The 18,451-nt window shown below is 30.7% G+C and overlaps 2 protein-coding genes across 3 annotated transcripts; one reads left to right on the top strand and one right to left on the bottom strand.

Annotated features, from left to right (window-relative positions):
- The first annotated feature begins 576 nt into the window (after nt 1-576).
- Nucleotides 577-6,247, top strand: LOC125077848 (heat shock protein beta-1). 2 transcript variants are annotated; one of them, XM_047689934.1, is made up of 4 exons: nt 577-961; nt 3,389-3,442; nt 5,026-5,206; nt 5,368-6,247. In XM_047689934.1, the coding sequence occupies exons 1-4, from the start codon at nt 774-776 to the stop codon at nt 5,560-5,562; spliced, it is 618 nt and encodes a 205-aa protein (XP_047545890.1). In that variant the 5' UTR covers nt 577-773; the 3' UTR covers nt 5,563-6,247. The 2 variants fall into 2 exon arrangements, with proteins under 2 accessions (XP_047545890.1, XP_047545892.1); XM_047689936.1 differs by lacking the exon at nt 3,389-3,442 and having other exon boundaries at nt 597-961.
- Nucleotides 6,248-11,275: 5,028 nt separating this feature from the next.
- LOC125077847 (ankyrin repeat, SAM and basic leucine zipper domain-containing protein 1) lies at nt 11,276-16,482 on the bottom strand. Its single transcript, XM_047689933.1, has 8 exons — nt 16,243-16,482; nt 15,984-16,101; nt 15,394-15,522; nt 14,819-15,045; nt 14,243-14,517; nt 13,268-13,519; nt 12,252-12,480; nt 11,276-11,445 (listed from the first exon to the last, which is right to left on the bottom strand). The coding sequence occupies exons 1-8, from the start codon at nt 16,318-16,320 to the stop codon at nt 11,290-11,292; spliced, it is 1,464 nt and encodes a 487-aa protein (XP_047545889.1). The 5' UTR covers nt 16,321-16,482; the 3' UTR covers nt 11,276-11,289.
- Nucleotides 16,483-18,451: the final 1,969 nt, after the last annotated feature.

Raw genomic sequence — 18,451 nt, 5'->3', positions numbered from 1 at the left:
ACACGTAGGTAGATCTGTAGAAGGTCACATCACATTGTTCACGGGTTAGGTAACTTCCATGTCTACCTACACGTTGTAAAACAGCGTTAATGACGTAATATACGTCATCATCAAACAGCAGGTTGACCGCGATGTCTCCTTTTCGTTGCTATAACCTTGCCAAACATTGTTGATGTCATCTTGAGCTCTTTTTATTTTATCAAACCACTTCAATTTTATTACACTACTGCCATTGAATATTTTAATTATATTCGTTTGACATAGTTTTAACTATAAACTATTACTAATTGAAAGACATATCGTCATTTAAAGGACAAATATGCTTTTCTGCTAAACATTCAATCATCAATGTGCTGTGCGTTAAAAATATCGTAATGAATAACACATATGCTCGAAATAATACGATGATTACCATAAACAGCTAAGACAAATCCAGATAGAATGATTCATCATTAAAATAACAAAGTGGTAACCCGCACCTCCATCATGTGGCAGGCATCTCATGCTTTAAGATTATCGGCTGTGAGTAGATGTAGAATGAGCGAGAAACACAGTGTGGGCCGAATGACGCCGAGCGAATCTGCAGCGACGTTCGAACGTGAGGCTATTTAAAACTGTGCGCAAGCCCCCTGGCGCCGAGTCGACGACTAATGATCAGTCCTGCCTTGTCTACTAACGAGTGCGTAGCGACACCGTGAACTGTGTTTACACAAAACGTTTCTCCGTCAGTGTTTGTTTAGTTTCGACAGTTTCCACACCATACACACGTGAAAATGGCTGACAGTGGTCTTAAGAGAAATATTCCCATTAAACTTGGAGATTTTTCTGTCATTGATACTGAGTTTTCGAGCATAAGGGAACGATTTGACGCCGAAATGAGAAAGATGGAAGAAGAAATGAGCAAATTTCGATCGGAGCTAATGAACAGAGAAAGCAACAACTTCTTTAAGAGTTCAACGAGGTATTTATCAATTCTTTTTTACTAACTGAAACGAATCTGTGATATTTTATTGATCAATTAAAAATGTTTGCTTTAACCATGCGTTAAATATTACATTGATTTATATCTTTAGCCCGACACATTACGCAACCTAAAGATTATTTTAATTTTTTTATGGTACATACATATTTGTACAATTAACATTATTATTCTGAATGTTTCTTAAACGTTACCGGCCCTGTATTCCTAAAAGGAAATGTTGAATTAATGAGATTGGGGATTTCACAAGAGCTGCCCACCTCGATCGACCTCGATGACGGTTCCACGAAAGTAGTTATATTCAAAAGGCATTATTCGGGATCATTCCGCGGAACGGCATCAACTGCAGACATCTTAGTCGGCTCCATTTAAAGCATGCAGCGATACGTAAGCCCGACGCGGGATGATGTCATAAATAGAAATAGCGCCGGCCGGCAGCTCTGAACAATTTGTACATAAAATTGGAAATTTGAAAAGACTTGAGTTTTAATTTGTAACGTTTTTTTTTTTTATTTAATAATGTTTACGTATAGATAGAAACAACATAAATAAACTCAAGAGGTTATGTTATATCTAAGAAATAAATAAATGTAGAGACAATGTACCTATTTTAAATTGTATGTACCTATGTATGTATTAAAAGTGCATAAAGCTGATAGCATACTCACGCAAAAACCGGTTTATGGTTATTTTATCGACGTGGATTCTTGAATATTATATTATGTAGGTAGAGCGAGAGCTTGGTTGAATGTTAGTTTGATCACACTGAAATACTGTTTACTGCATGAAACCATACATGACCCAGTTGAATCGAATTTGGTTCATCACAAGCAACGTGACGCAATACACAATCGTCACGAAGAAATGTACATACTTGGCAGATCATATTGGTTACAGTTGGTAAGGACGAGGTTAGGACGTCCTCTATGTATCGATTTTCTTTGGCTTTTAAACGTTGTTAACGTCTAGATTCACAAGCTAACTTATACAAAAACTCTTTTGAATTTATAAGTCAACAATTTATTTTTAATTCTTACACAAATCAAGCAATGTGTAACTAGTCCGCCCATACTGACAAGTATTGCAGTGTGGGTAGATCACATTCTTATTAAAACAGAATCAATAGTCTCTCATACAACTACGAGGCCACAGAAGTATTTAGACATGCAAATATTAACAAACATTTGCTTTGGTAAAATAAGTTTTTATTTGTTTTGAACGATATTGTTACTATGAAGAATATACCGTAGATTATATGATAATTATCTTTTACAAAGATTTGTCAATTATATATTACTTGTTAAGAATTTTTGGACTATTTATAATTTTCTTTTAGTCTTCTAGTCATTCTAGTCATTCTAAAAGAGAAAATGGGAGAGTCTATGAATACATAAATTTTCGTAAATTGATCCTGAAGCAAATGCTATTTTATTTAACGATATTGAATAAAACACTTAGTTTAAAAAAAAGTACTAAGTAGTATGTACCGGAAAAAAAGTAAACAAGTATATAAAATTAACCAGGTATTTTGTATTGCTTTAAGATTAACATGAGAGTGAGCCAGAATAAATACAAGCATAAGAGACAAACATATTGGAAATTATTATGGCCGGCCACGCATTGACAATGCAGGGAGTGGGTTATCCTTCTTACAATACTAATTACTATGTCCGGCGGTGACTTACAATCTGATAATGCATTTATTCTTTCAAAATAGAATTGTAAAACGAAAGGTTTATCTATTTACATGGATCATCAAGCCGCATTCATACGATTTGTCTTTGGTTGATCAACTGTTAAATCGAAAGTGATTTGTATTGCTGAACAGACTTCGAATAAAATTATAAATACAAAATTCTTATCAATAACAATGAAGATAATATATTTTTTGTACAACTTTGTTGATCCTATTACATATTTTATCGTTTAAATTATTTTTAAGCAGTAAATATTGATAAACTAAAATGGAACTGTGTGAAAGCGCTATTTATTTTATTTTTTCGTATAAAACTGAATAACGTCAAACATGTGCCCTTGTTATACTAACAATCAAGGCCAATGACATAAACAATTAAGAATTTATGCATTACTTATCAGAAGCAGTTACCGATATGTACCCAATACTTTTATTACGTTTGGATATTTTTTATGATATATAAACCTATGTACTTATATGCTTGGCAAAATACTTATATAGCATTATGTATATTGTTTAGCTTTGCTATTGATTTACAAAATTTTATAGCATCTGTTATAACTGCTTTTTTATTAAGCTTTTTAAAATACAAGGAAGGATGTTTCGATGAAATATAAAGCATGGAAATTTATGACCAGAAATCAACATCTTTACATCAGCTTAAAGTAACAGAGCCTTCAAAAACTAACAAGATATATTATTGCCTTTTGCATGTCTTACAATTTCGAATCTGTTTCCTCTGGAGGAGTAACCAAGTCAAAAGAGAGGTAAAATATTTATAATATGTACCTATATTACATAGTATAGTATATATATGTTGTTAATAATTCTCTGCACATGTATCAACACTAACACGATAAGCTAACATATGTTATTTTAAAACACGCGCATCGACATTTAATTATGTTCGTAAATTATACATAAATTAATTTATACACGCTATTATGTCTGTGTAAATCTTTTATTATGCTATAATCTGTAATTTATTTAGCTCAATATTTAACTATGGTAAAATTTATTATTAAAAAAAGAAACTGGATCAGGAATAAAGAAAATATTGCTATGTGATAAAACAAATGAATGATTTATTAAATGATATATTATGTTTGATTCCGTATTGTATAATAACCAATAACTTATGTTTGTATAAATGATGTTATGTTTAATGGACAATAATTTAGTAATATATTGGATAACATTCGTGAGATCATTTGTTGACTATAACCTTGTATCTGCATTCGTGAGCGTGACATCAGCCTTGTGAAGTGTGATCGTAATCAATTATTACAGTCGCGGAAAAATTACACTTGCATGCATTATACACAAATGAACTTACCACGACTTATAACTTAATTAATTAAAATTGGGTATCGATAAAAAGTATATTTTAATCTATTCAAAAAAGTAAGTGCAAAAATAAATAAAGATTTATGCAGTATCCACTGTATCGCTTAGGTACATTAAATTATATATTCTATAATGAATATTGCGACTCTCTATACCTACTAATGGTAGCTAATTATGAAATAAAAATATATTCGTTGAAACATGTAGTTAGTTCGGTATCTACGAGTTCTCTGAAATCGTGGTTGTTTGCAAACAATTTTCATGTCGGCTACACATTTACGGCGCGTTTTTTGTTTCACGTTAATCGTGAATACTATCGCTAAAATTTAATAATCGATGAACCTATATAGGATTTTACAAAATTATTATTAATAATGATATTAATAATAATTTTGTATACCTACATGAGTAGGTATAGAAAAATTATTTGAAATTTACTAAGCTGATATTGCTATTGCTATATTTTATGCAAATTCTATCACGATTTCGAGCGGCCGAAGGCAAATATCCTGTAAATGACATGTCTAACGGTCAATGACCTGTATTTCTTTTAATACCACAAAATACAAGTAACTAATACCGGGAAAGTTTTTAACGCACTAAGTTTATTAGTATAATTATCACGCTATAAACTAAAATAACTTACTTAACGTACAGTAACTTGAGTAAACCTATTTTTCAAAATTCGTTCAGCCTTATTATTATTTTATAATATTCTTCGATTTATTCTTTTTATATAAATAAATAGTAAATAGGTATACAGTATTGATTGAAACTATAATAAAGTTTTTAACCTAGGACAAGTGATCATTCATATTAACATTTTTTAGTAATTTCATTAAATACACATACTATTGAATTGTGCCTCAACGAACTAACGAAGAAACACGAATAGATAATTTACAATACAAAAAATATTTGAACTTGCTCTAACAAAATACATATTATTAAGTATACATATTATAAAAATTTAAAGTAATGACACCTGTATATCTCTCCACAGCACTACCACATCATCACAGCACAGTGACAGCCGACAGCTGGCTGAGCCTAGTCATTGGGACAGTCTTAACTCCCCCCTTATTCAGGACGAAGGCGATGGCAAGTCACTCAAGCTCAGATTTGATGTTAGTCAGTACACCCCTGAAGAGATCGTCGTGAAGACAGTCGATAACAAATTATTGGTGTGTAATTTATTTTTTTATAACAAAAGATAAGAAACAAGTTGAATGACATAAGAATTGATGATTAACTTAGAAATATTAACCACAATATTTAAATTTCAATAGCAAATATCGGTGAAATAAAAAATATCTACTAATTTCGATTATGTATGTTTTTTCAGGTGCACGCCAAACACGAGGAGAAATCGGAGACAAAGTCCGTATACAGAGAATATAACAGAGAATTCCTTCTGCCTAAAGGCACAAACCCGGAGGCGATTAAATCTTCGTTGTCCCGGGACGGAGTTCTGACTGTGGAGGCGCCACTGCCACAGCTCGCTATCACCGACAGGAACATCCCTATTCAGAAGCATTGAGGCGAAACGTAGCGGTCTTCGACAGCAGCTATTCCATACTACTGTTAATAATAATTTATTATAATTTACAAATTTACTATTAAGGAGTATTGGAGATATTCAGATATTTATTTTGAATCTTAATTATAATGAATCTCAGCGTTTATTAACACGTATATTGTTTGAATTATTTAAAATTATTCCAATTTTTATTCCGCTGGTCAATTCGGGAAACAATCTCGAGTCGCACTATACGCGTCTTCTTGCTTAGAGACAATGCTTTCACTGTGATCGTTAGAAGTTTATGAATATAATCATGAATTTGTGAAGGCACTTTTTAATCAAGCGGCATGCTGATAGATCGATCGCACCGTTTTTAATGATTATACACGTAATTTATCTGAATTTCTGATAATTCAACGGCCTACGACTGCTTGGAATGGAGCTTATAAAACGTGTTCAGTGATAATAGTGCAATTAGTACCTTCCGAACTTTCGAAGATATTAAAACTTAGACAAAGTCTACAACCATTTAATGTTTAACATCTATTGATGAAAAGTCCATTCATCCTAACATAAATTTATAGGCAATAATAATAGCATTATATTCAGCACACATGTTAACAGCTTTTAACTGATAAACATTTATATTTTAGTACAAACAGTTGTTACGAAAGTTGTAGATGTCAATAAAATGCAAAAACTATTTGAGTGTCTTTTTTTTATGACTCAGATTAAAAATTGTTTATATAATCTACTTTAAAAAAGAATTATTATAGTTCGTCTGTGAAATTACCGTGCATTCATTAGTTATTGTACCGCTGTACTAAACATCGAGTTTAAAATTTGATTAGTAGGAACAAATAAAATTAAAGCCATAAAGTATGTATAAATCTCGTGGTTGCAAAATCCCTTCAAGGTGTTACGCATCATACTTTGCCAATGACTTGAAGTGCCCACTTATAACGTGGGCTGTATCAAGAAAAATAATTAGCTCTTAATAATATATTTATTTGTAAAGAATTTTAAGGTTTTTGTGAAATATTTAGTATCAATTTCTTTCGTAGTTTCCGAGTACTATGATGTAAGAGTGCTTAGCGAAATGTTTATTGTTCATTGTATTTTTAAACAATGAGCTCCTATATAACTAAGGCTATTATGAAATTCTAAACCACATTGCTGAAGTTACACATCGTTTAGTGGAAAGACTATATTGTTTTTGCTCTTATTTTCCTAGTAGTTTTGTCTTCGTTTTTATTTTTTTATAACACATTTCGCTTGATAAGGCGGTAAGGTTAATATACAAATTTACTATTTTTAAAAACGATGACGCACACGGCCGCTCGGTCTGGCTGGACTAAACCAAAGGGCGGACTAGTGGAGTTAGGAGGGACGCCTGAATAATTTACGATGAATAATTTAGAAGTGAACAACAAGGTCGAGTCGCGATAGGTCGATAAGTATGGTGCGCTTATACCTATATATAATGAAAAAGAGAAAGGCGCAATTATAAATGAATAAGAAGTCGGTAAGTTTTTCTAAAAATATCGCTTACAGCGAAGGCTAGGACAAATATAAATATGAAACACTTTGTACATTTATTATTACTGTAATTTAATATTAAAATCAAATCTAATACAAAATAATGGTTAATTTTTAAGCTTATTGGGAAATGAAATAACCAATCACAATCGTTTCGTAATCTTAATGGACTCTTATCCCACATCAAAGCAAAACATTAAATACATTATTTATTGAGATTTTCGTTATCAATTATATATTTGATGTGGCATTGGTTCAAAAACGCTAAAGAGATATATTTATCTTTACAAATACTTTGTGTGTATTTATTCATAAATCATTCCGCTCATCACGTTTGAGGAGACGTTTGGAGCTTGTTCCACCATACTTCTACAATGCGGGTTGATGCACATGTGGCAATTTTTTTCCTACCAACAAATTTTCAAATGACTTATAATCACAAACATACATGAAATTTCAGTAGTTCCTTATAATCACAAACATACATGAAATTTCAGTAGTTCTTGTCTGAGTTTTACCCGAAATTATCCGTTAAGATTATCCTGTTCTAATCTCTAGACCATTTCCTTTATTTACGTACGTCATGATAATCTTAAGACGTAAAAATATTGTTTGACGAAAACCTTACCGACCTTATTTATTTTACAAACTTAAATCTGATAAATTGGGAAGTACCCAAAAAAGAGTTTTCCAAATCGGTTAAGAAATGTCGGAGGTCTGAAGTAACAAAGATAAAAAAATACCACCGAATTTATATACTCCTTTATTAAAGTAGGTTTCATATAGTCCTAGTAGAATAAGGTAAAATAGGTATTATAAATAACAATTTATTCTGTAATTACACTGACACAACGTCGTAGTCTAATAATAGCGAGTACTTTCCGACTTTAGAATGATGACAAGTTTCTGACCGATTCTGGCCACGGCAGCCACAACAGCGACAGAGATAGTGCAAAATTCAATTACTATAACCTACCTTTTTTATATCAGAGGTGGCAAACGAGGAAAAGGTGACCACCGCCCATGGACATCTGCCACACCGGGGCCTTGCAGATGCGTTGCCGGCCTTTAAACTTTACATATAATAACTACAATTATTGCTACCCTAAGTTATCTCAATAGTTATTTAAAACTTTCCCAGATAATTTAGATTGTTATTTAAAACAATTAAGTTTCATTTTGAACCTCTGTAAATATAATGCTATTTCTCCTTTCTGCTCGAAATTGTTATAGCTACCAATTTGTCAGAGTATAAAGTTATATTTTTTTCCTTATTATTTGTTCTCTCTTTTGGTAAGAACTTTAGTTCTTATTTTTTTAATGATGATTATGATAATCTACTCAAACAGTGAACGTCAACCTCGTTCACTGTATTTCTTAGTCCTTTCTCTTTCTCGTCCTCTCTTTCGTTCAGCGGTCTTATTAACTTTTTAATGCAAATTCAAAAACAAATTTGACTAAGATATACCTACATCAGAAAACCAGTAAACACGTCGACAATTTTTTTGAGGTCGGTGCCAGCACTGTCAGCCAGCAGCAGACACGTTTTAATATTAAGTATTAATATTTGTTATTTATTAAGTACATTTTTCAATTTGGTTTTGCGCTGTGCTGGCTGGCACCAACCTAAAAAAAATATTATGTTTCCGAAGTATTTAATTAATCATAGTAATTGCTTGGTACAAAACTATCCGTTTATCTCGACCATAATCTGCCTGTCAGCTTTGAAAGGCTAAGGTACTTATACAAACTTAATTAAAGTACCCCACCTGAATATCAGAAGAAATAAAAACTGTATAAATATATATATAAGATTTGAGATGGCCCAGTCGTCAGATCGCGTTAATCTAAAACCGCGGCAATTATGTATATATCAACTTTATGGAATAAAATAAAAATAATAACTATACAACTACCTACCTATATTTTTTTACGAGTAATTTACCTATATCTCTGAAACTACCAGACCGATTTGAAACTTACACTGATCCCTAATATAAAGAGTACCTAACTTAAATTAAAAATGATCCTCTCGATACGACTTTTAGTTTTCGAGAAATTCGTGAAATAACATACACTTACGAAATTAAGCACACGTGCTTGGAAGTCTAAATGGATTTTCATACTCAAATATAATTCAACTCTAACAATGTTACATACACACATGTCGAACTGATAACCTGCTTTTTTTGAAGTCGGTTAAAAGAGGCAAATCATGTATGTTGTATGTGTGCTCCAATTAAATATGGACTTTATTCTGTTTTTGTATTTGTTGTTATAGCGGAAACAGAAATACATAATCTGTAAAAATTTCAAGTGTCCAACTATAACGGTTGATGAGATACAGCCTGGCAACAGACTGACAGATGGACGGACAGACGTTTTACCCTTTGGGTACGAACTCTAAAAATACATTACCAAAGATAAAGATGATATGATGAAAAAAAGATTCAATAAAAGTACATAATAAAATATAGCTTCGTATGAGTATATTTGTAAGTAAGATTGCTACCCATAAAGTTTTTTATAGTTTGTAAGTAATAAACCTCGATATAAAAGCATGGTTACAATGTAACTTAATAAATTTTGTTGAACTTAACCTTTATATAATAGGAAATATATGATTTTATAGCATTTTGTGCTTTGAGAAATGTTAAATCTTCGCGTTGGTGTTATTTATAGCGCAAGCGAAGCAGCGAGCGACAACTAATATGTATATTGATTAACGACTAGTTATTTTTTTAAAAATAAAATATATAAAAAAATAATTATTTGAACGAGGAGGGGCACGCATTCGTGGGAGAATAAATCTTTATATATATGATATACATCAATATAAATTGTTAAAATATCTTTAAAATTATTATTTTATTAACAAAACATAACGAGAGCTTTATAAGCGTTATAAGATATCTACATAGAGGTGACATTTACTTTTTATTTTTGAATATTGTATCTATTTAACAATTCCTTCAATATCGAAAAGTGAACTAAGTAGTTTTACTATATTTCAGATGAAGATATCCCATGCAGAGGTTCTATGCATTACCAAATCGGATTGTGAAAAATGGAAAAAAGGTTAAAACATTTGGATGTTAAAATTTATTGATTTCCGCAATTTAAATGATTCTATTTTCATGTGAATTATAATTTATTAGATATAAAATTAGAGGTATCTATCTCCATAATTATGCAAACCGATAAACCTCGCTGATTGTGAATAATATGACACGCTACGACACGCAATTAATAATTACTGCGGAGCGCATTAGTTCAGCTGCCAAATGGATTTCAACTCCGCAAATATATGACAAGGTCGAAGCTCATGTTTGTTAGTAAAAGCCGGTCGTAATTTTCAATGTTGCAATGTAGGTTGGATTCGCTTACATCATAGTGATGCATCCCGTCGGTATGCCCCAAATAAAATTCAATTTATGAGGCGCAGACTAGAATAGATATTAATGCCCATTGCCTACGCTGTTTGAATTACATGCGGTCATGAATGCAGAAATTTATTTTGTGCCATTTGGATATATTTTGTTTCTTAAATTCGTGAAGTCTGCCACACAGTAAAAATTAATATCAATACATTATATCATATTTTACTGAGTATAACAAAATTGCTTTGGAAAATATTTTTGAAATGAAGTGTCAATAAAGCGGTGTACATTTTTTTTTTAAATTACCCCCATTCGACAAACCCAAGGACGGCTAACTATCAACTCATATATACATAAAACTATCAACTCCTGTCGTTGCATTATTGAATACCTAAACGTTATTAAACTACGACAGCATTCTGAAGTTGTAAGCATTTTCATAAAGTTTTTGGAAACGAGACATTAATTTATTAATATTATTCGTAAAACAATGAATGCTTCCTATCATTAAATATGAAATCCATTTGATTTGAAACGGCTGAAGTCTCTAGTCTATTAAAAAAATGTTGGCCAAGACTAACCGATAATTTAGAGATTGGCATAAGACTAATAGAATATTTGAAACAGGACTATTGGTAATAATTCAAAATATATATATATTTATTATAAAATTAGATTTTGAAGTTTTAAAGTGAACCTAACTATGTTTGTATATAGAATTTTCTATAAGCTTTCATTTTTTAAATCTTATACTCACAACATATATGCGAGACAAAAGAAGAAGATGGGTTAAAATTAAAAAAGTATTTTTAAAATAGATAAACATTTATTTATGTAACATATTTGTTACAAATTTTTTGGCTTGATACAGGAGGAAACCTAGAGTGCTAATAACGACCAGATCGGTAAACAATCCTAATGCTACTTCTTTGGCTGTTTTTTCTGTAATGAGATCGACTGGCTTCAAATTCTCTTTGCTTAACTGAAATAAATGAAAGTATATAAATTATATATGTATATATATATAAGATCTCTTAATTTTAAACATAATTAATTTTGCTATCTGTTATGTCATAAATAAAATTACGTTCACAATGCTATTTTTGCACTAACAAAAAATAATTTTAATTTATTTAAGTATTTATTATCTGTTTCTCGTGAATTTTTTTTTTAAATAATATATTTAAAAAAAAATGTTTCTTGTACAAAGTTGTTTGGAACAAAAACCTAGGTATTTTTTAAAATATTTACTACATAATAATACAAACAGATCAAAAACAGTGTTAGCAGCTTCCTTAACAACGATTGAACACTTGGAGAACTTTTTACTGTTACTATGAAGTGTAGACGTGAGACGTGAAACGGTTTTTAGGAACATAAGGAAGCACTTTTAAATTAATAAGGCTAGGCAAGCGAATACGCGCAATGCGACCGATTAATGATTATGATTATTTCTCCAACAAATAACCAAACTTAATAGATATAGAACATTTTCTGGGAGTGCTAAAGTCATAAATCTAAAACTCAAATGGCCATACAAATGTATAGGATCGAACAACTGTCATGGTGGCAACGAGAGCAACAAGAATGCCATGCTATTATCAGTTTATATAATCCTACTAAAGAGATCGAGAGCCAGAATAATACGAACAGCCCCGCTGACCGAGAACTAACTTGGGGAATTTGTCCCTACAAAATTCGGCAGGTAAAATCCTTATGGGTACTCTTCTATCTACGTCTGTATTATTTGGTAATGAGAAGTTAAGACCGAGGGCACCTGAGACTTACCTTAGCATGTATTTTTTTCATACTATTTATTTCCCGCCTGATATTATTAATGTTACCGGTCATTTTCTTCGCTGCGCTTTGTAGTTTTTGTATGGTCGGAGAGTCTGGAGGCTCGAATTTAATTTGATTTTGAATTCGGCTATAGCCTCGCAGAATATATGCGAGTGTCGATTCCAAAATATATAGTTGTTGTAAATGATTTCCCAATATATTTACACAATCGATAATACTGTTAACAAAAGAAAATATTTATATTAGAGTTAAATTTAGTTAAGTGATGATAACTATATTATTTATATTTGAGAAATAATTTAAAAACTAGTGTACTTAGTTTCTCTCTTATTATAATTATTATTTATATTCTGTATTTTAATAAATAATAAAATACATAAAAATCTAAATTAAAATTGTTTCATATGTTATAACCCTTATATTAAATATCAGTCCAAAAAATTATATCAATGATTAGAATTAGTTCTAATTAGCTAATTTCACCCAGTTGGGATTTGGGATTAGAATCACCTAGTGGTAGGGCTTTGTGCATGTCTGTTTGGGTAGGTTACCAATCATTATATATTGTACTGCCCAATAGCAATACATAATACTATTGTGTTCCAGTTTAAAGGGTAGCTGTTGAGTGAGCCAGTGTAACTATCGGACCACATGTGTCTTAGAAAACTTTGCCGGTCCTAAGGTTGAGGAGTCCTTAAGATTGACTTGTAAGAGATGGTGTTACTCAGTGTCAATATCTATGAGCAGTGTTGACCACTTTTTATCGGGTAGCCCATTTGCATGTCTGCCCACTTAAATTCAAGCTTTGTTTTGCTGTGTTCCGGTTTTAATGGGTAACTGAGGCAGTTTAAATATATAGCAAGCCAAGTTGGTGGTGTAATGAGTGCATTATATAACTTGCAGATCCAGAGGAAGAAAAGCAGCCGTTACACAAATGCACCAATCGTCACTATTAAATTGTTTTCAATATGGGACAATTTATCTAACTGTATGAATTTGGTTACCTAAAAGCATTATCTTTTCTAGTTTGCAATCCAGCAACTGAGTTAACTTTCCAACCTCGCTTATGAAATTCTCTTAATCCATGTTTCAGACGTTGCCTTTCGAAAGGCATGTCGATGCCAAGTTTTAGCAGATCCTCATCTTCGAGAAGTAAAAACTTCCTCAAATCTATTGGTTTTTCTTCAAATATTATACTTAAATGATCACAGTTCATGCCATACAATAGGTTAAATATTTCATGTGAATATTTCGGCCTGGAATATGAAAAAGACTAACATTAATCTTATGATTTAATTTAAAAAAAAAAACATATCCAATACCATTAAATGACTTTTAACAATTGTAAGTTTATAAAAGTTTATGGTGATATGACACAACAATAAAAAAAAAATGGATGAGCAGTTTCCACCCATGGCTTTATTTGTGTGACTAGAGAGCGGCTTATAGGGTGTGTTTTTCTTACATTAATACATACAAAGATAGATCATCCATGATATATACATGTAGTTTTCTCAAAGATAATAAACAAAAAGCATAGTTCATATCAGTGTCGGACTAAGCCTGTCAGAGGCCCCGACGGAAAAGACGAATGAGGGCCTCAGCTTTAAAAAAAATTTAGTTTTACAAGTAGGAGGCCTGGGGCGAGTGGCTCCTTCCGTTATTACGTCCTTCATTCCCTGTTAGTCCGCCACTTCTTGATATAGAAGTTAAGAAATAGAAATCATTTGTTAATTGTTTTCTTCAACAATGCATTATTTAGATTAAATATCGATCAAGTACCTCATTGCATGGATGATTTGTCTATTAACAATGGGAATTGAGCAAAATTTTTTATTCAACTTTGACAGTTGATCTGTCTTTACAAACAAAAGCACAATGTAGTTAGTATGTGTAAGTATGCATTTCATTAACTAAATGTTACCTTTTTTAATAATATAACATTACTATTAAAAAAGGTACCTTAATAGACTCTTTACCTATTTTCATCTCTGAGTCCCGGGTAATAATCTTGCCATCTGCTTAAACAATCACTCGTTTGTTTATTTAATTCTTTTTTATCATTGTCTTCATTATTTTTATCTGACTTCTTTGTGTACCTTGATATAACTTCTTGAACTTCGTCATAGTCATGTGTTAAAGCAATTGTTTCTGGAGTACGATTTGACATATCAAATATTTTCAATCTTGCTCCAGTACTTAGGAGTATTTCAAGGCATTTTGGTTGATTGTGGTGAATAGCCCAGAAGACTGCCTGAAAATATGTAATTATAATAATTGAATATCATATTAAATATCAATTATGATGTATGTTGTAAATTCTAATAAATCTAAACTACACTGTTTCACAGATAGATAAATATAAATTATCACTCTTATTAAAAAAATATTTTATTTATGAACATTAAATTAGCAATAATGATAGTCTTTAGTTTACTAAATTTTAATGGTATCTGTACTAAAATTAGATTCTTATACTACCTGCAATAAATACATGGTACATATAAATATCATTTTTATAACAAGAACAAAAAAATTATTTAATAACAACTTACTGTCCAGCCTTGAGAATCCCTCATCTCTATATTTACTTTATTATCAATAATCAGTTTAACCACAGATGAACGACCACTGATTGTTGCTTTCATGAGAGGTGTGACACCATACTTGTCTCCAATATTTAATAAGGACTCATGTTTTATCAAATTTGACACTATATTGAATACTGTTGTCTCATTTGCAGATGTATTAGCACAAGCCATTGTCACGGGCATTAGAGAATCTATTGGTAATAAAACATAACTTAATAACTGAAACATTTTATATGTTCAGCCATATTTAGTAGCTTATTTTTCTTATCTTTACCTTTTAATGAAAATTTTAATAAATTATATAATTTTGTATCAATGACTGAAACCTCTTTTTGCTTATTTTACAAGTTAAGCTGATTCTTAACTGTTGTATACTAATATTTAAACCAACTTTAATAAAATAACAGTTTCTTTTTAACAATTTATGATATGTTATAGCCGGCAATGTTTACACCAACTAGGCTTTCTTTGTAATGCATATTATGTACAAGACATTAAATATAAAAAATTAAAGTTCTTAGACTAATGAATGAGCAAACCGGCATGCACGTTAGGATCAGCCCCCTTATCTAGTAAGAATTGGACAATTTCTTCTTGTGCATGAAAACATGCATGCAATAATGGAGTCCAGCCACTTTCCAGCTTTGTATTGACATCATCTTTTAGATCTGAAATAAGCAAAAAATATAAAATAGTAAAATCATTTTATTAAGCTTGTTTCAGTATTTAATAAATTACAACTATCTAGTAGAACTATACTGAGCTTAAGTTATTTAACTCTTATACTTTTACTATGTAATAATTTTATATTGAATATGAGAAATTTCAAATAAATAAGTTTAAGTACAAATTAAGACTGTTGAAAAATATTTTAGTATGAAATAAAGAAATAAAATAAAATCAAAGTATTAGACATTTAAATAATAGTCAATTTATATATTAAAATAGGTTTTTGTAATAATTATTAAATCTTTTAATTTTACAACTGAACAAGTGCCAAGTTTAATTATAAATGAATGTAGGTTTTGGCATACATTGTGAGATGTACTATCTTACAATGTAATGTACTTGCTAATATTACACTTGCATATATTATAATGAGGAAATGAACAAAAAAATGTAAATTTACCAATGTGAATTATATCAGCAACATTTTCTACATTTCCATTTATGATAGCTTCCTGCAATTTTGTTTCTGTCTTCTGTTTAACATTTTCTATCTGACTTACGTAGTTTTGATTACGATTCTGAAATTTATAAAATAATAACTCAGTCACAATCAGACATAATTATATTATTTGAAATGCAAATTATTAGTGTAAATTTTAAATTGTTTCGTTTATTTTTGCATATACTCAATTTAAATAATGATTTTATTTTTAACTTACCAATTTTTCAAAATATCCGTAATCGTCGTCACTGTCGGTATCATCGTCGGATAAGCCAGCTGGTCTAAAATTTGCCATATTCGCAATTATTAATTAACAACTTAATGTTAAACTAAGCGTTTTCAATTTCAAAAGCACAATATCACAATTATTGTATTACTAAGCAATATTTAATATTGGATTCGGTATTTCCAATTTTGATGTTTATTTTAAAGACGTTTAAAACGACATTGACATGTAATAGGGCTGCCATACCAGAAAGTATATTTTACCTAAATTTTAAAACAGTGTGACCATTACTTTGAAATAATTAAAATATTAAGAATTAGAAAATGTATTCGGATATAATATGATGTAAATTAAATTGGTAAAACTGCCTATTTTCCGACTTAGAAATAAAATTGGTCAACTCAATTTCGCTAATTTACAATATTTTTTAGTGATTATATAACTATAGGTTTCATAAAAATGTATGTAGGTACTCGAAATTGGATTTTATTGGAAATTATAGAATTAATCGCAAAAAAAAATAAAATAATAATATACATATTCTTACCACCTAATGATTAGGTCCTAATCCATCAAGACCTTGAAGAGTATAACGTTAAAAAAAGAGGTTGCGATCGCCTGTCATAGAGGCCTGGCCATATTACTTTTGGCGCGATGCGTATTTTGAGTATCTCGGTCATATTATTTCGAGTCATATATTTTTTTTCGTTTGAATTAGTTTAGTTTAGGCTTTTGTTATTAATTATTATTCACTTAAAGTAATTAATGTTATTTTTAATAGTTATTTATTATTATAAAATCAGATAGTTATTGGTCTGTTCTTTTTAAAAAATCATTATTACGTCGTAAAAAATCAGTATTGTTCAAAAATAAGTGAACACTAAGAGAAATTGATTAATATAATACGAACAAACAAAATGAGGTCTATAATATATACCACATACAATATATTTGTTTAATATTTTTAAGTTCTCAAATACTTCAGTCAAAGAAAATCTCTCTGCTTTTAAGAATTTTACTACGTACCTATAAGATATATTTCAGTTATATAGATAGCCTACAATGCGCTGCTTAATGTGTGGCTTAAAGAAACACTCAATGCTTTACCAAAACATCACCAGTGAAGAGTTGTAATCTTGAGTACATAACGGAACCGTTTTTAGTTTTGAACACAAACAAATCGTTGTCATCGTTGAATGCTTAGAAGCGATGTATGATCCTGATCATTACTAAAGCTCAAATGGATCAGGAAATTTAGCATTATTTAGTATTATTATATATTTATAATTATTAAGTTACTAATATTTGTATTAAACTCATATACTTGTCGTTATAATTATGCTTAGAATATGAAAAAATGCTCTTTTATTAGATATTAAGAAGTGAGCAAGTATACGAATCTAGAAATTGAGTTTAACATAGGCACGGATTTAATGACACAGGCGGAGAAGATTATTTAGGTAGAATGCGACAATGACATGGGGTCGCGCACACTGACACTAACAAGTAACAGGAACTAACGAGCAGTAATCATCATGCGTGCGGCAATACGAAACTCTAGCTCTGCGATAGTGTATCCTACGTAGTTGTTGCAATATCGCGTCACAGCTGAAAAGGGTAGGTAATATAACAACCTCCTTTTTCATTCTCAATTTCCAGATTGCTTAGGCAACGCGATATGGGATCATTACATCAAAATAGCTCTAAGTAATAGACACATTGTCATGTCGAGAAGCTGACTAAAACAAAGGGTTGTGTTGTTTAATTGCATCTTACTCGTCACAACTCGACGGCGCGGATTTACGGTTGTATCACAACGACGCAACCTACCTCCCTATCTATGTCAATTAGACAAAAAAGTATATAAGATATCCCTCCCGCTCCGCTAATTTTTTTTACTACTCCTTTACTGTTATTACAGCGAGACTATGTAACTCGTAGCCGCACTCTATTCGCACTAGCAGTCTATTTTTGTTTATTTTTAAAAAGTTGAAAAAGTGTAATCCTTCATTATCCCGTACGTTACCTTGTATGAAGTAGGATATTTGTACCTGTTGTATATTATAAAGCTATATACTTATAACTGAGGATATCCATATCACTAAGTATAGTAAGTAGGTTCATTGTAATATTAATCGTGTTTACCTCTTATATATCTGTCTAATTTTTTTTTTTACTTTTAGAGTGTGCTAAAAGCAAA

Source organism: Vanessa atalanta, chromosome 4 (genome assembly GCF_905147765.1).
Source record: "Vanessa atalanta chromosome 4, ilVanAtal1.2, whole genome shotgun sequence".
Taxonomy (NCBI): Eukaryota; Metazoa; Arthropoda; class Insecta; order Lepidoptera; family Nymphalidae; genus Vanessa; species Vanessa atalanta.
This window is presented reverse-complemented; position numbering and strand designations above follow the sequence as displayed.